Source organism: Schistocerca cancellata, chromosome 12 (assembly GCF_023864275.1).
Source record: "Schistocerca cancellata isolate TAMUIC-IGC-003103 chromosome 12, iqSchCanc2.1, whole genome shotgun sequence".
Taxonomy (NCBI): Eukaryota; Metazoa; Arthropoda; class Insecta; order Orthoptera; family Acrididae; genus Schistocerca; species Schistocerca cancellata.
The window spans coordinates 40,690,136-40,716,115 of record NC_064637.1 but is presented as its reverse complement, the minus strand read 5'-3'; the positions used below and the strand labels follow the sequence as shown (position 1 = coordinate 40,716,115).

The 25,980-nt window shown below is 49.4% G+C and overlaps 1 protein-coding gene across 1 annotated transcript in view; it reads right to left on the bottom strand.

Moving 5' to 3' along the window:
- Positions 1-25,980, bottom strand: part of LOC126109428 (zinc finger protein 1-like) — a 236,720-nt gene that overhangs the window by 121,250 nt on the left and 89,490 nt on the right. Inside the window, exons 2-3 of the mRNA XM_049914462.1 lie at positions 24,565-24,635; positions 24,253-24,519 (exon numbers count right to left, since the gene is read on the bottom strand). Coding sequence (XP_049770419.1) covers positions 24,253-24,519; positions 24,565-24,635 — 338 coding nt within the window. The remainder of the gene's footprint in view (positions 1-24,252; positions 24,520-24,564; positions 24,636-25,980) is intronic.

Genomic DNA, 25,980 nt, shown 5'->3' with positions numbered 1-25,980 from the left:
CATAGGTGTCAGACTTGAGAACGTCTCTGGAACTACACTACTGGCCATTATAACTGCTACAGCCAGAAGAAATGCAGATGATAAACGGGTATTGATTGGACATATATATTATACTCGAATTGACATGTGATTACATTTTCACGCAATTTGGGTGCATAGATCCTGATCAATTAGTACCCAGAACAACCACCTCTGGCCGTAATAACGGCCTTGATACGGCTGGGCATTGAGTCAAACAGAGCTTGGATGCCGTGTATAGGTACAGCTGCCCATGCAGCTTTAACACGATACCACAGTTCATCAAGAGTAGTGACTGGCGTATTGTGACGAGCCAGTTGCTCGGCCACCATTGACCAGACGTTTTCTATTGGTGACAGACCTGCAGAATATGCTGGCCGGGGCTGGAGTCGAACATTTTCTGTATCCAGGAAGGCCCGCACAGGACCTACAACATGCGGTCGTGCATTATCCTGCTGAAATGTAGGGTTTCGCAGGGATCGAATGAAGGGTAGAGCCACGGGTCGTAACACATCTGAAATGTAACGTCCACTGTTCAAAGTGCCGTCAATGAGAACAAGAGGTGACCGAGACGTGTAGCCATTGGCACCCCATACCATCACGCCGGGTGATACGCCAGTATGGCGATGACGAATACACGCTTCCTATGTGCGTTCACCGCGATGTCGCCAAACACGGATGCGACAATCATGATGCCGTAAACAGAAGCTGGATTCATCCGAAAAAATGACGTTTTGCCATTCGTGCACCCAGGTTCGCCATCGAGTACACCATCGCAGGCGCTCCTGTCTGTGAAGCAGCGTCAAGGGTAACCGCAGCTACGGTCTCCGAGCTGTTAGTCCATGCTGCTGCAAACGTCGTCGAAAAGTTCGTGCAGATGGTTGTTGTCTTGTTAACGTCCCCATGTGTTGACTCAGGGATCGAGACGTGGCTGCACGATCCGTTACAGCGATACGGGTAAGATGCCTGTCATGTCTACTGCTAGTGATACGAAGCCGTTGGGATCCAGCACGGCGTTCCGTATTACCCTCCTGAACCCACCGATTCCATACTCCGCTTACAGCCATTGGATCTCGACCTACGCGAGCAGGAATTTCGCGGTACGATCAACCGCAATCGCGATAGGCTACAATCCGACCTTTATCGAAGTGGGAAACGTGATGGTACGCATTTCTCCTCCTTACACGAGGCATCACAACGAGGTATCACCAGGCAACGCCGGTCAACTGCTGTTTGTGTATGAGAAATCGGTCGGAAACTTTCCTCTTGTCAGCATCCTGTAGGTGTCGCCAGCGACGCCAACCTTGTGTGAATGCTCTGCAAAGCTAATCATTTGCATATCACAGCACCTTCTTCCTGTCGGTTTAATTTCGCGTCTGCAGCACGTCATCCTCGTGATGCAGCAATGTCAGTGGCCAGTAGTGTATACACCTTCGTTTGATAGATGTAGATTGCACTGCACAGTGGGCGGGCAGGGGCCGGCGCCACCCGTACGCCGTGGCAGTCTCGTGCTGCGGCCCGGCCGCCGGAGGTGAATGGCGGCGCACCTCCGGCTGGCGGTGCTCGGTGTTTACGCACCTGCTGCCAAGCGGGGCCCCCCGCTAAGTGCCGGCCGGCCGCGGAATCCGGGTCACAACGCGTTTATTCCTGGACAGCGCCTGGCGCCCATCGATTTTTAATTTTTCCTGCCCCCGCCCTCCCCCATCCTCCCACCTGCCGGCCGCCTTTCTCTCGCCGTGTACTCCCAGCCTGTCTGGTGGGCGGGAGCGCGACGACAGGTGTCCGCCGCCAAAACACAGCCCTGGCTTCCACACTGCCGACTGCCGGGTCACCGCCCGCTGGGCGAAGCAGCTGGCCGCGACAGGACAGGACAGGACAGGACAGGACAGGACAGCGTGGCCGCGCTCTGGGTGGCCCAATTATCGCTGTCTGTAGCGCTCGGTAACAAGACAAAACCACGTTACCGCTGTCCACCGTCACACCGAACGCACTCTGTTGGCGATGCAGGGCATAATATGCTATAGGAGAGAAGCAAAAGTGCTTAAAGGGTTCTCACTCTCAGGTTGTAACAAAAGGTATGGCCAAACGTTCAGGAATGTTTCTTACACATCTATGCTAATTCATCACTTGAGATTTTCCAAGGAAAAACCGATAGCTGTCCGGCAACAACCGACAGCAGCCACCGGACAACCGACAGCAGCCACCGGACAACCGACACCAGCCACCGAACAACCGACACCAGCCACCGAACAACCGACACCAGCCACCGAACAACCGACACCAGCCACCGAACAACCGACACCAGCCACCGAACAACCGACACCAGCCACCGAACAACCGACACCAGCCACCGAACAACCGACACCAGCCACCGAACAACCGACACCAGCCACCGAACAACCGACACCAGCCACCGAACAACCGACACCAGCCACCGAACAACCGACACCAGCCACCGAACAACCGACACCAGCCACCGAACAACCGACACCAGCCACCGAACAACCGACACCAGCCACCGAACAACCGACACCAGCCACCGAACAACCGACACCAGCCACCGAACAACCGACACCAGCCACCGAACAACCGACACCAGCCACCGAACAACCGACACCAGCCACCGAACAACCGACACCAGCCACCGAACAACCGACACCAGCCACCGAACAACTGGCAGAAGATAGCCGCCACTGAACAACTGACTGCCACAACTGGACAACTGACAGCTCCCTTAGAACAATTGACAGCAGCCAGGAAACAACTGCCAGCTACCACAAAGCAACTGGCAGCTGCTACAAAAACTGCGATGGCACACACTGGTGCCAGCACACCACGCGGGATACAGGTTACGAGATAGAGGCCAATGACAAGACTCGCTGGGAACACGCCGCCGCCCTCTCGGCTTTCAGTATTTAAGGTAGCCGATGCGGCCTGGAGGGCCAGTTCATTTGAGATAGCCAGTCAGTTTAGCCAGTTAGTTCATTCGAATTAAGCCACTTAGTTCGAGTCTGCACGCCATTGGGTTCCAGCATGTCACTCAGACTTAGCCTCTAGCACAGAGACAGGCAGCACATAGCAACCTTATAGTGAACAAAGTGGACATCTACTTCAACAGCATTCAAGCTATGTGGACTACAGAAGAGAGCTTGTAGTGTAGCACATGGAAACTTAAATAATTTGTCGTTTATCAATAAAGAGCCCAGTTATTAATTTGTGCAGTCTGTGTTATAGAACGATAACACCACCCACCAACCAACATCATCATTGTTTCCCATGGTAAAGCTCTACAGAGATAATATAAAAGTGGCTAAAGGGAATACAACAGCCGCCCGTATGGCCGACTGGTTCTAGCAGCTTCAGTCTGGAACCGCACAATCGCTACGGTCGCAGCTTCGAATCCTGCGTCGGGCTTCGATGTGTGTGAGGTTAGTTAGGTTTAAGTAGTTCTAAGTTCTAGGGGACTGATTACCCCAGAAGTTAAGTCCCATAGTGCTCAGAGCCATTTGAACCATTTTGTAGGCTACCTGTCGCGGACTTACGAAGACGGAATTTACTATCGGGATCTGTGTTTATTCCAATCTGACGCGTCAAGAACACCGATAATATTTTACCCAACAAGTATTCTGTAAAACATTGAGCTACAGAGACAAATTAAAGGCGTAACGGGGACCTGAAGATTTCGTTCTGGTGCCGAAACGGAAGATTTCGTTCTGGTGCCGAAACGGAAGATTTCGTTCTGGTGCCGAAACGCGACATGCTGTTTGGTGTAAAGGTTCGCGAAGCAAGACAATTAATGGGAGTTTAGTGTTTAACGTGCTGTCGACGGCAAGGTCAACATAGTCGATGACGGACTGAGGAATAGAAGAGGATAGGGCCGTGTTATTTTCAAAAGGAACCGTTCCAACAGTCGCTTTACATGATGCACGGAAATCACACGAAACCTTTCTATATGGCCAGACGGAGACAAACCGTCGCTTTGATACTGCGCCACATCAGACAACCAGGAAAGCAGGTAACGCGAGCAGAGGAACAAGTGTGGCTGTGGTCCCGCTAGTTGCCGTGTCGCGGCTGGCTTGCTGCTCAGGAAGGCAGAGAGAGCTGGGATGGGCGAGACGGCTGGTTAACCCCGGCTGTTAGCCGCGGGACAGGAATGCAGCTCCTCCCCCCCCCCCCCCCCGCCAGTCTCCTCCCTCGCCCTCCCCACCGCTCTACTCAAAGTTTTTTGGTGTGTCACAGACTGTGGAAGTCTGCCGCTGCCCCCGCTAGCATAATGAAAGACGTCGGGACGAGACAGTACACCCCTCGCAGCAATCGCTGGCTGCTGTAGCTAAGGGGACGTTGAAACGTATCTAAGGGGTAGCCAAGTTTCCATCACTGTAGTAGTCGATACCAGTCTTTATTACGGCACTCAATACCAAATCACACTATGTGATCAAAATTATCCGGAAACCCCCAAAAACATACTTTTTTCATACACTCCTGGAAATTGAAATAAGAACACTGTGAATTCATTGTCCCAGGAAGGGGAAACTTTATTGACACATTCCTGGGGTCAGATACATCACATGATCACACTGACAGAACCACAGGCACATAGACACAGCCAACAGAGCATGCACAATGTCGGCACTAGTACAGTGTATATCCACCTTTCGCAGCAATGCAGGCTGCTATTCTGCCATGGAGACGATCGTAGAGATGCTGGATGTAGTCCTGTGGAACGGCTTGCCATGCCATTTCCACCTGGCGCCTCAGTTGGACCAGCGTTCGTGCTGGACGTGCAGACCGCGTGAGACGACGCTTCATCCAGTCCGAAACATGCTCAATGGGGGACAGATCCGGAGATCTTGCTGGCCAGGGTAGTTGACTTACACCTTCTAGAGCACGTTGGGTGACACGGGATACATGCGGACGTGCATTGTCCTGTTGGAACAGCAAGTTCCCTTGCCGGTCTAGGAATGGTAGAACCATGGGTTCGATGACGGTTTGGATGTACCGTGCACTATTCAGTGTCCCCTCGACGATCACCAGTGGTGTACGGCCAGTGTAGGAGATCGCTTCCCACACCATGCTGCCGGGTGTTGGCCCTGTGTGCCTCGGTCGTATGCAGTCCTGATTGTGGCGCTCACCTGCACGGCGCCAAACACGCATACGACCATCATTGGCACCGAGGCAGAAGCGACTCTCATCGCTGAAGACGACACGTCTCCATTCGTCCCTCCATTCACGCCTGTCGCGACACCACTGGAGGCGGGCTGCACGATGTTGGGGCGTGAGTGGAAGACGGCCTAACGGTGTGCGGGACCGTAGCCCAGCTTCATGGAGACGGTTGCGAATGGTCCTCGCCGATACCCCAGGAGCAACAGTGTCCCTAATTTGCTGGCAAGTGGCGGTGCGGTCCCCTACGGCACTGCGTAGGATCCTACGGTCTCGGCGTGCATCCGTGCGTCGCTGCGGTCCGGTCCCAGGTCGACGGGCACGTGCACCTTCCGCCGACCACTGGCGACAACATCGATGTACTGTGGAGACGTCACGCCCCACGTGTTGAGCAATTCGGCGGTACGTCCACCCGGCCTCCCGCATGCCCACTATACGCCCTCGCTCAAAGTCCGTCAACTGCACATACGGTTCACGTCCACGCTGTCGCGGCATGCTACCAGTGTTAAAGACTGCGATGGAGCTCCGTATGCCACGGCAAACTGGCTGACACTGACGGCGGCGGTGCACAAATGCTGCGCAGCTAGCGCCATTCGACGGCCAACACCGCGGTTCCTGGTGTGTCCGCTGTGCCGTGCGTGTGATCATTGCTTGTACAGCCCTCTCGCAGTGTCCGGAGCAAGTATGGTGGGTCTGACACACCGGTGTCAATGTGTTCTTTTTTCCATTTCCAGGAGTGTATTAGGTGCCTTGTGCTGTCACCTACTGACAGGTACTCCATATCACCGACCTCAGTAGTCATTAGCCGTTGGGAGAGAGCAGAATGGGGCGCTCCGCGGACCTCACGGACTTGGTCAGGTGATTGGGTGTCACTTGTGTCATACGTCTGTAGGTGAGATTTCCACACTCCTAAACATGCCGAGGTCCACTGTTTCTGATGTGATGGTGAAGTGGAAACGTGAAGCGACACGTACAGCAGAACAGGGTACAGGTCGACCACGGCTGTTGACTGACAGAGACCGCCGACAGTTGAAGACGGTCGTAATGTGTAATAGGCAGACATCTATCCATACCATCACACAGGAATTCCAAACTTCATCGGGATCCACTGCAAGTACTATGACAGTTAGGCGGGATGTGAGAAAACTTGCATTTCATTGTCGAGCGGCTGCTCATAAGCCACACATCACGCCGGTAAATGCCGAACGACTCATCTCTTGGTGTAAGGAGCGTAAACATGGGACGATTGAACTGTAGAAAACAGCTGAGTGGAGTGTCGAATTACGGTACACGTTGTGGCGATCCGATGGCAGGGTGTGGGTATCGCGAATGCCCGGTGAACATCTGCCAGATTGTGTAGTGCCAACAGTAAATCTCGGAGGCGGTGGTGATATGTTGTGATCGTGTTTTTCACGGAGAGGGTTTGCACCCTCTGTTGTTTTGCGTGGCAATATCACAGCACAGGCCTACATTGATGTTTTGGTTGGTTGTTGGTTGTTTGGGGGAAGAGACCAAACAGCGAGGTCATCGGTCTCATCGGATTAGGGAAGGACGGGGAAGGAAGTCGGCCGTGCCCTTTCAAAGGAGCCATCCCGGCATTTGCCTGGAGCGATTTAGGGAAATCACGGGATTGAAGCGTCGCCCTCCCGAATGCGAGTCCAGTGTCTAACCGCTGCGCCATTTCGCTCGGTATTGATGTTTTAAGCACTTTCTTGCTTTCCACTGTTGAAGAGCAATTCGGGGATGGCGACTGCATCTTTCAACACGATCGAGCACCTGCTCATAATGCACGGACTGCGGCGGAGTGGTTACACGAAAATAACATCCCTGTAACGGACTGGCCTCCACAGAGTCCTGACCTGAATCCTATAGAATACCTCTGGAATGTTTTGGAACGCCGACTTCGTGCCAGGCCTCACCGACCGGCATCGATACCTCTCCTCAGTGAAGCACTCCGTGAAGAATGGGCTGCCATTCCCCAAGAAACCTAGCAGCACCTTATTGAACGTATGACTGCGAGAGTGGAAGCTGTCACCAAGGTAAGGGTGGGCCAATACCATACTGAATTGAAAATCTTTTCGGGTTTGCTGCCGGATCCTAAAATCAACTTGACTCGATATTTCGGCGATCCAACTGTTCGCCATCTTCAGGAATGCTGCTTCTGCTGATGAGTTCTCAGCGGGACTCATCAGCAGAAGCAGCATTCCTGAAGATGGCGAACAGTTGGATCGCCGAAATATCGAGTCAAGTTGATTTTAGGATCCGGCAGCAAACCCGAAAAGATTTTCAAGACTTATTACGCCGGGAAAGCTTACGTAATCACCATACTGAATTCCAGCATCACCCATGGACGGCGCCACGAATTTTCAAGTCATTTTCAGGCAGGTGTCCGGATACTTTTTTAGTGTACATTTGGATGTTGTTTGGGCGAGCCAATACATCTTTCACAACAGTAACGTTCTATTATAAGCGTCGGGGCACTGAAATGAATCTGGAGGGAAAAGGCAAATATCCAGTATAGCCGATACCAATCTGTATTATAGCACTCGATACAAAACCTATGTCTGAATTACGCGGTACTTGAGGCCACATAGCAGTTCAAATGGTTCAAATGGCTCTGAGCACTATGCGACTTGACTTCTGAGGACTTCAGTCCCCAAGCACTCAGAACTGCTTAAACCTAACTAACCTATGGACATCACACACATCCATGCTCGAGACAGTATTCCACCCTGCGGTCGTAGCAGCAGCGCGGCTCCGGACTGAAGCGCCCAGAACCGGCCACAACGGCCAGCTACGCCAACATGACGTGTGTTGGCAGACGACGTTGGAAACATTATGAGGACATCTCCTATCCCCTAGATGGTATATGGCGTCATCGGATAAAACTCGACGTCGTCTTTCCTGGTGCACTAATTTTTTCGCGAGTATATTGAAAGGTCTCTGTTGGATTCATTTCATGTTAATTTCTTAAATATGTTGTCATTTACGGCATAAATTCCTCTTCTGATTTCACTGTGGTGTTTCTATCTGAGAGGAGACTGAGCAGTGAAACGTGTTACTTTTACAAATAAACAAGAACGATCTGTCACTCTACTACACTTTAAAGCACAGTTTATATGTAATTCATGTCACAGTGTCTCATACGGAACCTACATCCGATTTCTTTTATATACTGTATATGATAAGATACTGTAATCCCCCTTCCCTTCTGTGTGAGAGGATGAATAAGCAAATGTATTTCTAGTTGCATGCTTGAGGGTAGCAGACAAGCCTGTCTGCTAGAGAACAGTAGGACCAACGTCGGAACAGGTAGCTACGCTTTCTAAAAGCAGAGAGGTTTCTATCCTCAGTATGGTCCTGTCCGTCCCTTGTCATGTTGGTATAACAAGCTGCCCCTCTGGCCACTTCCGTTTGTATTTGTGAGCCACCCTCACGAAGGGACCAGGTCAGTCTGTCCGCGGCGAGCGTCTGAAGTGGTAAGATCTCCGGCTAAGCGCGTGTCTGCTAAGTCCGTAGGACAATGGATTTCTTACGTTCAGCCTAACTGAAAATTTAATCACCTTTATTTCAGGTTTAGCTCTAAAGTATTTAATGTTATCTTTAATTGCAACGCAGTGTAATTCGAGTGTGAAGTTCAGAATATATTCCGGTAGTTGCTTTGTCACTACTTTATGAGTAAAGTGGAACCACGTGTTGATCAGTAACTCTAACTAGCATCATCAATCTTCAATACGAATGTGCGTGAGATTAGAACGTCTCGTCTTGACAATATTTTTCAATATAGCAACTTTTCTTTATGTTCAACCCACGTGGGGTGTACTTTGTGAGACCAGTACCACGTGCTTATACAATTGTTTGACCCATCAGGTTAATAGTAAGACGATAGTAACCAGTTCCAGGTTTTTCTTTTGTAAATTGCTTTTCGATCTAATTTATTTTAATTATCAAAATTATTGTGGAGTTACACGCTTTGTGTAAACCATGTTGACCACGTGAAGCATGTGGTGTAAGCATCAAAGTAGCCCTCAGCTATTCTTTTCGGGAAGATTTCACAGAGAGTTAGTATGTATTTAGTATACTAGTGTGTGGTAATTTCATGACGGACAGGATTGCGCTACGAACGTAACTTCTTTGGGTGAAAATTGAATCGGTTGGTTGTGGTTAATTTCCTCTTGCATATGTTTCAACGTTCTTTGTGTGTTATTTTATGAATGCAGTGTTGTATGCAGTCTCCCAACCTTGGCTCCATATATATATATATATATATATATATATATATATATATATATATATATATCTCACCGGTTGTCGTATGACTATTACAAGATTATAAATAATGTTAGTCTGGTTGGGAATTTGGTAAGCTAGACTGGATAACTGGTGGAACAGTTGCGCAGTAATGCAAGGTTAATTTCCACACATAGCTCACAGCTTTTAACACGCTTTTATGGTCTTGAATATCAGCACCGCGTTCAGAAGAAATTAAAGTAACAACGTTACAATATTTTCTCCAGTGATGTCATCAAGCTTACTCCACTGCAGTGAAGACGGCAAAGCAGACAAGGGGAGAACGCTCGATTCGGTTTTTTATGCGAGGCGCCGGGAATCGCAGCCGTTAGAACGCGGGTTCGCAACGCATCGGCGCAGCGCACAGAGGCCGGCAGAACAGCCGCACAGACAGCCCGCAGGCAGGGATACCCGAGCCGCCTCGGTGGGCGCGCACAGCACCCGCAGCCACGCGCCTCGGCCCGCCTCTGCTACCTGCGGGGCCTCCAGGTGTCGGGTTCTGCTCTCTCCCGTTGCGCACACCACAGCACAAAGCGCGCGCCGTGCGGACGAAGCGGGTCTCACCCCGCACCTGGCACCACCAGCATATGCAATGCGCGCCTCACGTCACAGACAGCCTGCTCCACTCACTACCGCACGGCATTCGTTTCACTGGTGGTACCAAAATCCGCAGCTTCATCACGCTCGTATAGCCACACTTGTCATCCTTACATTAGGCAAAAATGTCGCAAATACAGGGTGTCAATTTTAAGTTGACAAACCAGAGTAACTCGAAAAATAAGCTTCACACGAAAAAATGTATAGAATCCAAAGTTGATTCTTTTCGAAGGGGACATCTGCTGGTGCTGAAATTAGCCCGCCACCCCACCTCGAGGTCGCCCGGGGTGGCCGAGCGGTTCTAGGCGCTACAGTCTGGAACCGCGCGACCGCTACGGTCACAGGTTCGAATCCTGCCTCGAGCATGGATGTGTGTGTGACGTCCTTAGGTTAGTTAGGTTTAAGTAGTTCTAAGTTCTATGCGACTGATGACCTCAGAAGTTAAGTCCCATAGTGCTCAGAGCCATTTGAACCATTTTGAACCCCACCTCCCTGGGGCTGGGGCGGGAGGCAACTTTAAAATTTCAAATGGGAACCCCCATTTTTTTATTGCAGAATCAGATTCTACATTAACTACTTACAATTTGTCTTAAACATTTGTTTTGATTCTTGCTAGTTGCCGCTGTAATTCAATAAATTCCATTGAAAGGGTCCTGTAGCCACCTTTCATTAGTCCGGTAGCCCATTTTCACTAGTATTTCTCTTTCCTTCCTTGTCTCTCTTTTCCCATAATTATCATAGTGGTGTGATTGAATGAATGTGGTTGTGTGTCACGTTGCTGGACGGTGGCGTAGTCTGCTGCAGAAAAGTCTGCGATAGTCGTACAGATTCAGCAGCAGTGGTACAGAATAGCCAACTCTCGTAGTGGTCAAGTCGGCAAAGAGATTTTCGCTACTTGTGAGAAATCCACCTGCGTTAGGTTGGTGGCGGAAATGGCATCTTTGGATTTTCCGGGCCACGCGGAGCGTGGAAGAGGCTGGAGAAGCGGGAGGCAGTCTGCCGCCGGTACGGGAAGCGTCCACAGCTGTGCTCCAGTCGGAGAAGGGTGAGTTAGACTGACCGCGTGGCGCGCTGTTACTTGGCGAGGGGAGAGCTGTTAGCTTTTGGTCTCGCTTTGCCTTGTCGCTGCAAGGAATGCAAAACTTTGGCATATTTTTCTTTTAGTAAATTTCTGTAGCAGACTTGGATCCGCTGGAAGAGCGCCACACAAAGGTGTCGATAAGAAGTGAGCACTCGATTCTGTATGAATGTCTGTTTGCCTTCAGCTGTGTCTGCATAAGCTTTCACCTTTCTAAATATTAATAGCTTTGCCTTCTCGTAAATTTTCCTTGCTTTATGTATCTTTCGTCCGTGGGGAGCCGACCACGTGGTTGAACATTAAAGTTTTGTTGGGCTACCGTCATCACTTAACTGTCCGGTCTCATGCTTGTTTTAAAGAACTTTAAGCGCTCATGATTGTGTGATGTGATATTGTTGCAACTTGGACACGATACCTGTACACGAAACGTGTACCGCTTTACGAGTTATTGCGATCAGGCAACAGCAGTGGTATGAATGATTCACACCAATGATTTTAGGACTAGATTATAACGGTGAATGTATCGATGCTTTTCTTTAATGTCTTAGGAATAAATGATTTTATGCAGAATTTTCTCTTGTGTTCCGAGGTTACGTTTTTGCACCTAAGCCACTCACCTCATAGGTTTCCCGTTTGCGCATCCAACGCGTTTCCTTACGCACAGGTCCAGTGATTAGTTTACTTCTTTATTTTAAAACAAGTGCTTTAGATTAAGTCTTATTTTCAGGTGTGTTCTGGGAGCTGATCTTATGCAGTGTTCATGCATTTTCTATTTTATTTTAAATGTTTGACTGTCGTGAACAGTGCGCGGGCAATACTATTAATTACATTGTATCCGCTATGAGCGACATCACAACGTATGCATTTTTGTGAATTTTTGGTCTGTGATCAAATTAATTTATTTTCCGACTCGACCAAACCTTCGATTAGTTGTATGGTTAGAGTCGGTGGCGACCCTAATCTTCTCACGTTAACTTCCCAAGCAATAAGTATTTACATCCCCAATAATAACGTAATAACCCGTAGAAACAGGTTAGTTACACCATGTTCTAATTTTTGCGTAGAAAATTGATAAAAAAATTGCTACGGTCACCCATCCATTGGCAGCTCTAGTCTGATCATTATTTTGTAGAGTGAAATTAAACACTGCTCCACAAAGAAACAGATGCGTCATGGAAAAAACCTGCCCATTAACATTATGAACATTAATGTCAATGTTGTCAATAGCCTTATAAACTGCGTGGCGTAAACGCCAGCTCCTGCTGTGTTTTGATAACAGCAGCTGCAGGAATAAGGTTTGTCAGAAGACGGCTTCAGTCGTCGAGCAGCCGCACGGAGCAACGGAGATGCCGCGTTACTACAGGAGGAGCAGCGGTTTACGCCACACAGTCTATAAGGCCGTTGACAACATTGACATTAATGTTCATAATGTTAACGGACAGGTGTTTTTCCATGGCGCATCTGTTTTTTGTGGAGCAGTGCTTAATTTCACTCTACAAAATAATGATCAGACTGGACCTGGCAATGGATGGGTGACCGTAGGAATTGTACGGCACCCAGGGGGCAAAGTGTCCAAGGTTGAAGGACTTGACGCTTTTAGTGGTGGAGACATTATTGCGTGTCGTACATATCATATAGCTGAAGTGGTTAACAGAGGTACGGGATCGTCCTATTTTATCTCTGCAATGCCTCTTGTTTAAAGGACTAAAAATCACCATAAAGTAGGTGAACAGGAGTCTGTATGTGATGATGATGATGTTTGGTTTGTGGGGCGCTCAACTGCGTGGTTATCAGCGCCCGTACAATTACCCAGTCTTTGCTCAGTCCAATTTCGCCACTTTCCTGGATGATGATGAAATGATGAGGACAACACAAACACCCAGTCATCTCGAGGCAGGTGAAAATCCCTGACCCCGCCGGGAATCGAACCCGGGACCCCGTGCTCGGGAAGCGAAAACGCTACCGCGAGACCACGAGCGGCGGACTGAGTCTGTATGTGTTTGGGCTAAAAGCTCAGGGAACTGTAACAATGTTCTTATTGTAGGTGATCTGACTCACTATTATAGAAATTAATAAAGTTCCTGTCCTGTCCTGACATCCTTTCTATGACAAAAAAAAAAGAAAAAAACCTACAAGCTCTGTTGGGCACTCCATGTGAGACATCTATCTCTGTGTGACCCTGAACGGGACTTAGCTGCTGAGCGCTGCTGGGCGGCCGCGGGTCCAATGTCGTCAGAAATAAAAAAAATACTTTAAACTTACTGGCAGATTAAAACTGTGTGCCCGACCGAGACTCGAACTCGGGACCTTTGCCTTTCGCGGGCAAGAGCTCTACCATCTGAGCTAGCGAAGCACGACTCACGCCCGGTCCTCACAGCTTTACTTCTGCCAGTACCTCGTCTCCTACCTTCCAAACTTTGCAGAAGCTCTCCTGCAAACCTTGCAGAACTAGCACTCCTGAAACCAAGAATATTGCGGAGACATGGCTTAGCCACAGCCAGGTCTCGAGTTCGAGTCTCGGTCGGGCACACAGTCTTAATCTGCCAGGAAGTTTCATATCAGCGCACTCTCCGCTGCAGAGTGAAAATCTCATTCTGGAAAAAAATACTTATTTACTTCGTAAATTTTCATTCGCTAAAACTAAAACTCTCCCACTTTCCCCATAGGGTGGGGTTTGAGAGAGAGAGGAATTACTTTTACAAATGTTGACCACGAAACAAACAAAACTTATTGGAGTGTGCGGAAAAAATTAATATTTGGGTCATATGTATAGAGATAATTTTGTAGGAAACCTCAGAGCGCACGTCGTACTCGCACTTGTAGGGCTCCTTCTTTTTGTTCTTGCCACCCTGCTCTCTCCTCTACTCCTGTTTCGTTTTCTTCTCCTCCCGCTCCTATTCAACACCACCACCACTACAACCACCGCCACGGCCAGAGTCCAGGCTAGACTGGGCTCGGAGCAAGCTGTCGTAGTTGACGGCTACGAATGGTCGCTGCTCGAAACGCACAGCAAACCAGCTTGACATGAAATGATAATTAAATGGACACCCTAGCTGCAAACAGGCGTTGATCTACTTCATTGGGGACGTGTTGAAAATGTGTGCCCCGACCGGGACTCGAACCCGGGATCTCCTGCACGGTCATCCACGGTAACTGTTCTTTCGGGAACAGATGCTACCGTCATATATAAACCAGCGTGACGTCCTGTCCCGTGGCGGAGTGGTGCGAGGAGCTGGCCGGCGCTGCTGGTCAGGTACGCCTGTCTGGCAAGGCTCGCTTCGTCACCGCCGGACGGTATCGGCTGCGAGGTTCCTGCAGCCGTGCCACGTGTACAGTAAGGACGCCCACGCACGCACCGGCGCCGTGGTGCGTTTCGCAGGCAGCGCGGGGTCTGGGACCTCTGGCGGCGCGCCGTGCGGCGATCCCCGTGGGAAGACAATCACACGCACATGCGTGCCTGCCGCTTTTTGCGCCCGCCTCGCTGCTCGGCTCGCCTGCCGCTGTGCTCACTGCTCCTCACACGTGTGGCTGTGACACGCGTCACCCGGGAACACCTTCTGCCTCCACTGCTGCCCCTCCAGACACGGCAAGTCTCCAGCTAGCGGTCGGCATATCGCCCTTTCACGCTTCTCTCTCTCTCTCTCTCTCTCTCTCTCTCCCCCCCCCCCCCCCCACACACACACACATACACACAAAGAGTGAGAGGGAGAGAGCTTCTTTGCAAGTGTCTATCCTGCTCGAAGGGAACGTGTTTAGCCATTGCCCCGCGTGCTGTCGCCTGTCCCTTGCGATTCATATTCTCGCGAAATCTATACGAATACACACGTGGCGTCCTGGAGAACGTCTTTCTCGACCAAGGCGGAGGATAGAAAAAAGAGGAGGAGGAGGAGGAGAAGAAGAAAGAAAGAGGTCGAGGAGGAAGAGATGAAATAGGAGGGGGAGAAGAAAGAGGAAGATGAAAAAGAGGAGGAGGAAGATGAGGAGGAGGAGGATGATACAAAAGGACGATAAAAAGGATGACATGGAAAAGAAGAAAAATGATGATGAAGAGCACAAGGTGGAGGAGGAAGGGGAGGAGGAGGAGGAGGAGGAGGAGGAGGAGGAGGAGGAGGAGGAGGATGAGGGGGAGGAAGAGGAAGAGATGAAAGAGGAGGAGGACCATAAAAAGGAGGACAAGTAGGAGTAGGAGCAGAAAAAAGGAAGACAAGGAGTAGTAGGACCAGAAAAAATGAGGAGGAAGATGAAAAAGAGGAGGAGGAGGAGGAGGAAGAGTAGTAGAAGAGGAGGAGGAGGAAGAGTAGTAGAAGAGAAAGAGGAGGAGGAGGAGAAAAAGAGGATAAGGAGGAAGAGAAGAAATAGGATGAGGATAAAAAGAAGGGGACATTGTTGAGAAGAACATAATGAGGAGGAGGAGGAGGAGGAGGAGGAGGAGGAGGAGGAGGAGGAGGGAGAGGGAGAGGGGGGAAAGGAGGAGGAGATTGACCAAGGAGGAAGAAAAACAGGAGGATTAGGAGGATGCAATAGAAAAAGGGGGAGAAGTGGGAGGAAGAAGAAAAAAGGCGAGGAGGTAGAAGATGATAAAAGAAGAAGAAAAGTAGAAGAAGTAGAAAAAGGAGGATCAGGAAAGGAGGAGGGAAAAAGGAGGAGGAGCAGGGATGTAAGAGGAGCACAAGAATAAGTAGAAGGAAGAAGAGGGGGAGAACGACAAGTATAAGAAGAAGATTGAGCATGAGCACGATGTGATGGAGGAGGCATGTGAGGAAAGAGCGGATGGGGACGGTTTTGGACAGAGACATCGATCTCATCTCTTTAGTTTATTTTAACCACAGGGCCCCACAGCAGTTCTGGGCGTAACCAGCAACACACGGAACAGCCGGTGGAATTTCACTATGCAGTGGCTACTTCTGCAACAATGTTCTGCTGCGTTAATCGAGCCTCTCGCTGTTGCCGATCTGCGCGTGGTACCTCGCGAAGTAATCAATTGCCTGTTTTCACTGGGACTGCCACGTTTGATCTGGCAGTCCACGTGTCTAACGGGAAGATTTCAGTGGTCATCGCGTACGAGGAGGAGAGCGCTGACGTCAGTAGCAGGTGCGTGTGCGCGCACGCGAACGGAACCACAAACGGCTGGCCGGGCGGTAACCCTGTGCGTCAGCAGAGCGGGCGCTCCCAGTTACCACACATACCATGGGTGCAGCGGAGCTAAGCGAAGCCACGCGTAGTATTATACGGTACAACCCGCCGCTATTGAAGTAGACAACTTAGCGGTAGCTGGATCAGGGTGGTCTCGACTACCGAAGAAGCGTCGCTTCTTAGAGAAACACGCGTGAGTGCGTGGCGTGTGGTGTGGGAAAATGTACTATCCGGCAAGCAAAAAGGAAAGGTCCAGAGAAAAGTTTCACAACAGTAGTCGCACTAACCGAAACAAATTTATAGCTGTTTGGGTTTTGAGCTTCGGTCAAATTTTGCTGAATCCACCGAGAACATATTTTTCGTAAAGAAATCTCCGTACCAAAGCTAAACGTATTATATACACTACTGGCCATTAAAATTGCTACACCAAGAAGAAATGCAGACGATAAAGGGGTATTGATTGGACAAATAAATTATACTAGAACTGACATGTGATTACATTTTCACGCAAATTGGGTGCATAGATCCTGAGAAATCAGTACGCAGAACAACCACCTCTGGCCGTAATAACGGCCTCGATACGCCTGTACGCCTGGGCATTGAGTCAAACAGAAATTGGATGGCGTGTACAGGTACAGCTGCCCATGCAGCTTCAACACGATACCACAGTTCATCAAGAATAGTGACTGGCGTATTGTGACAAGCGAGTTGCTCAGCCACCAGACGTTTTCAATTGGTGAGAATGTGCTGTCCAGGGCAGCAGTCTAACATTTTCTGTATCCAGAAAGGCCCGTACAGGACGAGCAACATACGGTCGTGCGTTATCCTGCTGAAATGTAGGGTTTCGCAGGGAGCGAATCAAGGGTAGAGCCACGGGTAGTATCACATCTGAAATGTAACGTCCACTGTTCAAAGTGCCGTCAATGCGAACAAGAGGTGACCGAGACGTGTAACCGATGGCACCCCATACGATCACGCCGGGTGATACGCCAGTATGGCGATGACGAATACACGCTTCCCATGTGCGTTCACTGCGATTTCGCCAAACACAGATGCGACCATCGTGATGCTGTAAACAGAACCTGGATTAATCCGAAAAAATGTCGTTTTGCCATTCGTGCACCCAGGTTTGTCGTCGAGTACACCATCGCAGGCGCTCCTGTCTGTGATGGAGCGTGAAGGGTGACCGCAGCCATGGTCTCGGAGCTGATAGTCCGTGCTGCTGCAAACGTAGTCGAACTGTTCGTGCAGATGGTTGTTGTCTTGCAAACGTCCGCATCTGTTGACTCAGGAATCGAGACGTGGCTGCACGATCCGTTAGAGCTATGCGGATACGATGCCTGTCATCTCGACTGCTAGTGATACGAGGCCGTTGGGATCCAGCACGGCGTTCCGTATTACCCTCCTGAACCCAACGATTCCATATTCTCCTAACAGTCACTGGATCTCGAGCAACGCGAGCAGCAATGTCACGATCGATAAACTGCAATCGCGATAGGCTACAATCCTTTATCAAACGGAAACGTGATGGTACGCATTTCTCCTCCTTACACGAGGCATCACAACGTTTCACCAAGCAACGCCGGTCAACTGCTGTTTGCGCATGAGAAATTGAATGGAAACTTTCCTCATGTCAGCACGTTGTAGGTGTCGCCACCGGCGCCAACCTTGTGTGAATGCTCTGAAAAGCTAATCATTTGCATATTACATCATCTTCTTCCTGTCGGTTAAATTTCGCGTCTGTAGCACGTCATGTTAGTGGTGTAGCAATTTTAATGGCCAGCAGTGTAGGTGAATGTAGTGTTGATAATCTGCGCGCCTTGAGTTATGCTGCTTGACGACATGTAATACAAAGTTTCTGGCTATGGAAACGCAAAAACCACAACACAGTATCATGTATAAACTCGTAGGCGTTCGATAAAGCATCCAGTCATGCCGGAGAAGATAAAGACGTGCTGTGTCGTCAGCGCAGAGGAAGCTGCCGGTTTACAGATCGAGATGATTCTTCCGTCGGTTGCAGCGTCGTTAGGTAGATCGTTTAGTGTAAGCTTTGCCCGTCCAGCACAAAGAGAGGCGAATGCAAAGCAGAGACGCGGCGCGGCGAACAAACTCGACGTGGGCCGACATCGCGGTCGTCCGACTTCGCGTCGGAGACAGGCGCGCCTGCAGGAAGATGGCGTCATAGGGCAAAGTGCCGACGGGCGCAGGAATGTAAATAGAACGCTCGCGTTTATAGCGCGAATGTGCGCCGTGTCGCGTCGCCGTGTTTGTTTCGGTAAATAAACACGCCGGAGCAAGTGTCCCTGCAACTAGGGGGAGTGGGGGAGGGGGGAGGGAGAGAAAAAGAAACGAAAGGTCGCCTACGACCGGACACAGACTTCCTGACTGCCGGCGGACGAATGGCGCGTGCGGCGGGCAGTAAAACTACTGTAAAGCTGCAGGATGTTGTCGGCTAACTTCCGTCCCGCGGCCGGCAAGTAGCTGCGTCACACAGGACCTGTCAGACGGCGGGTCGCGCGAGCAGGTTAAAAGGCTAAAAGGCTGTGCGGCCGCCTCCTACGTCTGCATCGGAATATACATCTACATCCATACTCCTCAAGCCACCCGACGGTGTGTGGCGGAGGGTACCTTGAGTACCGCTATCGGTTCTCCCTTCTATTCCAGTCTCCTATTGTCCGTGGAAAGAAGTATTGTCGGTATGCCTCTGTGTGGGCTCTCATCTCTCTGATTTTATCCTCACGGTCTCTTCGCGAGATATACGTAGGAGGTAGCAATATACTGCTTGACTCCTCGGTGAAGGTACGTTCTCGTAACTTCAACAAAAGCCCGTACCGAGCTACTGAGCGTCTCTCCTGCAAAGTCTTCCACTGGAGTTTATCTTTCATCTCCGTAACGCTTTCGCGATTACTAAATGATCGAGGCCGTGCGGTTCTGGCGCTGCAGTCCGGAACCGCGAGGCTGCTGCGGTCGCAGAATCGAATCCTGCCTCTGTCATGGGTGTGTGTGATGTCCTTAGGTTAGTTAGGTGTAAGTAGTTCTAAGTTCTAGGGGACTTATGACCTAAGATGTTGAGTCCCATAGTGCTCAGAGCCACTAAATGATCCTGTAACGAAGCGCGCTGCCCTCCGTTGGATCTTCTCTATCTCTTCTATCAACCCTATCTGGTACGTATCCCACACTGCTGAGCAGTATTCAAGCAGTGGGCGAACAAGCGTACTGTAACCTACTTCCTTTGTTTTCGGATTGCATTTCCTTCGGATTCTTCCAATGAATCTCAGTCTGGCATCTGCTTCACCGACGATCAGCTTTACATGATCATTCCATTTTAAATCACTCCCAATGCCTACACCCAGACAATTTATGGAGTTAACTGCTTCCAGTTGCTGACCTGCTATATTGTAGCTAAATGATAAGGGATGTTTCTTTCTATATATTCTCAGCACATTACACTTGTCTACATTGAGCTTCAATTGCCATTCCCTGCACCATGCGTCAATTCGCTGCAGATCCTCCTGCATTTCAGTACAATTTTCCATTGTTACAACCTCTCGATATACCACAGCATCATCCGCAAAAAGCCTCAGTGAACTTCCGATGTCATCCACAAGGTCATTCGTGTGTAATGTGAATAGCAACGGTCCTACGACACTCCCCTGCGGCACGCCTGAAATCACTCTTACTTCGGAAGACTTCTCTCCAATGAGAATGACATGCTGTGTTCTGTTATCTAGGAACTCTTCAATCCACTCACACAATTGGTCTGATAGTCCATATGCTGTTACTCTGTTCAGACTTCCACCCACCGCGTCATTGAATACTTCGTGGGGCATTTATTGGTACGTGACGCAGTAAAACTCTGTCCGAACAAGCCTTGGAAAAGCCCAACGGTACCGACCGGCCACCGTGTCATCCTCAATCCAGAGGCGTCACTGATGCAGATATGAAGGGGCACGTGATCAGCATACCGCTTTCCAGGCTGTTTTGTCAGTTTACGGTACCGGAGCGGCTACTTCTACACCTACATTTATACTCCGCAAGCCACCCAACGGTGTGTGGTGGAGGGCACTTTACGTGCCACTGTCATTACCTCCCGTTCCAGTTCCAATCGCGTACGGTTCGCGGGAAGAACGACTGCCGGAAAGGCTCCGTGCGCGCTCGAATCTCTCTAATTTTACACTCGTGATCTCCTCGGGAGGTATAAGTAGGGCGAAGTAATATATTCGATACCTCATCGAGAAACGGACCCTCTCGAAACCTGCACAGCAAGCTACACCGCAATGCAGAGCGCCTCTCTTGCAGAGTCTGCCACTTGAGTTTGCTAAACATCTCCGTAACGCTATCACGCTTACCGAATAACCCTGTGACCAAACGCGCCGCTCTCCTTTGGATCTTCTCTATCTCCTCCGTCAACCCGATCTGGTACGGATCCCACACTGATGAGCAATACTGAAGCATAGCTCGAACGAGTATTTTGTAAGCCACCTCCTTTGTTGAAGGAATACATTTTCTAAGGACTCTCCCAATGAATCTCAACCTGACACCCGCTTTACCAACAATTAATTTTATGTGATCATTCCACTTCAAATCGTTCCGTACGCATAAAAAATATTCAAATGTGCCTGTAATCTTATGGGACTCAACTGCTAAGGTCATCAGTCCCTAAGCTTATACACTACTTAAACACCCATGCCCTAGGGAGGACTCGAACCTCCGCTGGGACCAGCCGCACAGTGCATGACTGCAGCGCCCAAGACCGCTCGGCTAATCCCGCGCGGCCCGTACGCTTACGCCCAGATATTTTACAGAAGTAATTGCTACCAGTGTTTGTTCCGCTATCATATAATCATACAATAAAGGATCCTTCTTTCTATGTATTCGCAATACGTTACATTTGTCTATGTTAAGGGTCAGTTGCCAGTCCCTGCACCAAGTGCTGCACATCTTTCTGCATTTCGCTGCAATTTTCTAATGCTGCAACTTCTCTGTTTACTACAGCATCATCCCCGAAAAGCCGGATGGAAATTCCGACACACACACACACACACACACACACACACACACACACACACACACACACACACACACACATATATATATATATATATATATATATATATATATATATATGATAATTAAGTGGACACCCTAGCTGCATACAGGCATTGATATAGTTATTTGGAAACATGTTGAAAATGGGTGCCCAGACCGAGACTCGAACCCGGGATCTCCTGCTTACATGGCAGACGCTCTATCCATCTGAGCCACAGAGGATAGTGCGTCTGCAGGGACTTATCCCTCGCCCGCTTCCCGTGAGACCCACATTCCCAACATGTCCACACCACTACATTCGTAGTGCGCCTAATAGATGTTTGCCCATCATACTCATTACTCGTGGCAGATTAATCTACCAAGTCCCGTACGAGTTCGGGCATAGCGTGTGCGTTCGCACAAGAAGGTCAATGGCCGGGAAGGCATATTTTAACTATATATGAAGGTAGTATCTGTTCCCGAAAGAACAGTTACCGTTGATGACCACGCAGCCTTCGTTAGAATAAAGTGATAATTAAATGGACACCCTAGCAGCAAACAGGCGTTGATATACATTTTATTTTCAACTTGTCCCCAATGAACCATATCAATGCCTGTTTGCAACTATGGTGTCCACTTAATTATCATTTCATTCTAACGAAAGCTGCGTGGCCATCAACGGTAATTGTTCTTTCGGGAACAGATACTACCTTCATATATATATATATATATATATAGGGTGAGTCACCTAACGTTACCGCTGGATATATTTCGAAAACAACATCAAATACTGACGAACCGATTCCACAGACCGAACGTGAGGAGAGGGGCTAGTGTATTTGTTTAATACAAACCATACAAAAATGCACGGATGATGTTTTTTTAACACGTTTTTTTTAAATGGAACCACGTTAGTTTTGTTAGCACATCTGAACATATAAACAAATACGTAATCAGTGCCGTTTGTTGCATTGTAAAATGTTAATTACATCCGCAGATATTGTAACCTAAAGTTGACGATTGATACCACTCCTCCGCTGTTCGATCGTGTGTATCGGAGAGCACTGCAACATACATCGCGTTTCTACAGAGTGATCTGCCAACGTTGCTCGAAAATGTCCCACTGGAAACGCGTCGACGTATGTGGTATCAGCATGATGGTGCACCTGCACATTCCGCAATTAACACTAGCCTGACCCTCGACAGGATGTTCGACGGGCGTTTCATAGGACGTGGAGGACGCATAAATTGGCCAGTCCCGTTCTCCTGATCTTACACCTCTGGACTTCTTTCTGTGGGGTACGTTGAAGGAGAATGTGTTCCGGTATGTACCTACAACCCCAGAGGATATGAAACAACGTATTGTGGCAGCCTGCGGCGACATTACACCAGATGTACTGCGGCGTGTACGACATTCATTACGCCAGAGATTGCAATTGTGTGCAGCAAATGATGGCCACCACATTGAACATCTATTGGCCTGACATGTCGGGACACACTCTATTCCACTCCGTAACTCAAAACGGAAACCAAGTGTGTACATGTACCTCACCCCTCATGGTAATGTACATGTGCGTCAGCGAAAAAGACCAATAAAAAGGTGTTTGCATGTGGACGTAATGTGCTGTTCCAGTCTCTTCTGTACCTAAGGTCCATCACCGTTCCCTTTGGATCCCTACGTAATTCGGTGCTCTCCGATACACACGATCGAACAGCGGAGGAGTGGTACTCAAGCGTCAACTTTAGGTTACAATATCTCCGGATGTAATTAACATTTTACAATGCAACAAACGGCACTGATTACGTATTTCTTTATATTTTCAGATGTGCTAACAAAACTAACGGGGTTCCATTTAAAAAATTTAGGTTTGTGTTAAAAAACATACTTCCGTGCATTTTTGTATGGTTTGTATTAAACAATTACACTAGTCCCTCTCCTCACGTTCGGTCTGTGGAATCGGTTCATCAGTATTTGAAGTGGTTTACGAAATATATCCAGCGGTAACGTTAGGTGCCTCACCCTGTATATTGAACGATAACACGCAGGTTGTGATGCGTAATTCAATATGGTAACTCCCAAGCACCTCACATCGAATGCTAACCAAAGTTCCTGTTGTCTTCGATACTGCGTGTTACGTCAAAATGATGTCGTGTGTTGATAGAGTCTTGTGGCGCGAATGTTATCCGCGGCCGTTTCACGATCCCTAGCGATTTCCCGACCCCGACGATGCCGGTCCGAACGAAACACTTCCTGACATTGCTTAGACGTCTCACACAGTCTGCACAGCAACTTTGAGCCAAGCAAAAAATCAGTTACCTCTCTACTGTATATCGTAAATAGTTTAGCAGGCTGGACATGAAGGTCTTAGTCTTAGTTTCTAGCTTTAACGTACTCTAATCTCTTCTAGTTAAGTTAGTTTTTAGGATGGTAGGTGTTAAAGGCATGGTGAGCGACGGCCAGCGTCTTGAGGTTCATTCCAAGACCCGGGCCGCCGCCCACAACCAGGTGACGGGCAATATTATACCTATAACTTCTCTATTCAGTTCTCTTCCTTCCTTCTTTCTAAATATTTAATTTCGTTTTGTTTGTTAATATCTTACTTGATTTTGTATTAGTTATACGTTTTTCTAATGCTGCACAAAAAAAATATCAAATGGATCTAAACAGAGCCCGCCTCCACGTGGCGGGACACGGGCAACGGTGTGAGTGGGGACGGGAGCCGGTGTGGTGTTACTTTCAGTCACTGCGGACCCCGGACCCAGTCACAGCGGCTAAGTGGCAACATGCTACCCACCATAAGAAATTAGACGGTGGGTCATAAAATATAAGCAGCTAGTGGAAAAAAAAAGTCTGCACAGAATCTGACGAACAGTGCGACAAAATCAGAGCTACAGGTTCGCGCGCGCCAGCAGCAAGACACGGTGAGTGAGTGGCAGAGGGTACTTACGACTGTGGCGTTGGGCGAGTGCAGGAGCTCGTGCTTCTCCAGCTGGTCCCTGGTGGCGAAGGTGACGCTGCACTGGGGGCAGGGGTAGGCGCCGCCGGGCGTCGGCGTCGGGGGCGAGATGGCGGCGGGGGCGGCGGAGGCGGAGGCCGCGCTCCTGGGGTGCTCCGCCTCCACGTGCTCGCGCAGCGCCTGGAAGCCCGGGTAGGCCTTGCGGCACTGCGGGCACTCGATGTGGAAGAAGTCGGCGGGGGCGGCGCCGGAGGCGGGCAGCGGGGGCGACGTCGCGTCCGCGGGGGCGGCGGAGGCGGAGGGCGCCGCGGCCGACGCGGAGGTGGCGGCCAACAGCTCCGACTCCTTCGCCGTCGGGGCCGCCGGTAAGGGGACTGTAGAGAGAGAGAACGACAGGTGTTAGCTAGCGGCTAGCGCGTGGTAACGCCTCCAGGGGTACCAGGGGCGTCCTGGACGAAGACAAGGCACAGACCTGTAGTGTATGACAACAAGGTGCAAGATCGTAGTTGCAGCTTGTCTATCTAAACGGCTTCCAGAGTAACGATATTCAGGTTTTTCTCTGCCGCCGGCCGGTGCAACACTAGCCCTTCGCGGGAGACAATGGCCACAGGAAAAAAAAAGGTTCTCTGGCTCGCTGCTCATACACACCTCAACGAAAATTTGTGTTTCTTCCCTTAAAAGATAGTCCGCAGCTCGTGGTCGTGCGGTAGCGTTCTCGCTTCCCGCGCCCGGGGTCCCGGGTTCGATTCCCGTCGGGGTCAGGGATTTTCTCTGCCTCGTGATGACTGGGCGTTGTGTGCTGTCCTTAGGTTAGTTAGGTTTAAGTAGTTCCAAGTTCTAGGAGACTGATGACCATAGATGTTAAGTCCCATAGTGCTCAGAGCCATTTGAGCCATTTGAACCCTTAAAAGGTAAGCACCTACGTTTCTTGTGCAACGTTTCTGTAGGCAACGTATGTGCTGTTGCATCAGTACTGGTTACCTGACTCGTCTTTTAGTCGAGGCAGGATAGTAGTGGTCCAACTTTCATATGCTCATCTGTTACTGAAGTCATTTCAGTGTTAGTTTTTCTTGTTGTTTCACTTTCTTTAGACCAAGGGTTCGCTAACTTTCACTTCAATGTTAAATCCTAGCTACTAAACATAAATCATAATGAAATTTTTAAAAAATAACAAAAAATTTTATTAATACTTTTTCCCGGAGGACTTGTTCGCTTCTCGCGGAACAGTTTGGGAAACCCTGCTTTAGGTTCAGGTGTGGCCGCCGCGGTGGCCGTGCGGTTCTAGGCGCTCCAGTCCGGAGCCACGCTGCTGCTACGGTCGCAGGTTCGAATCCTGCCTCGGGCATGGGTGTGTGTGATGTCCTTAGGTTAGTTAGGTTTAAGTAGTTCTAAGTTCAAGGGGAGTGATGACCACAGCAGTTGTGTCCCAGTGGTCAGAGCCATTTTTTTTTTTTTGGCTCAGGTGTACAACAAGAAATTTATAATTCTTAATTTTAGTATGAAAGGATGACTATAGGATTTCACAATGGGCTAATATTTTCCCACGTTCTGGGGTAACTTCGGCCCGAGCAAATTTAGGTTGAAGTTTTGTTCATTTTGTTACCTACCAGTACGTAATCCTTTAAACAGAATTCTTTCCCATTAAAATGACACGTATTTCCTTGGCTGATGAAGGGCCTAAAATGCACCATGGCCCAAGACTTCATCTCGAGATTTGAA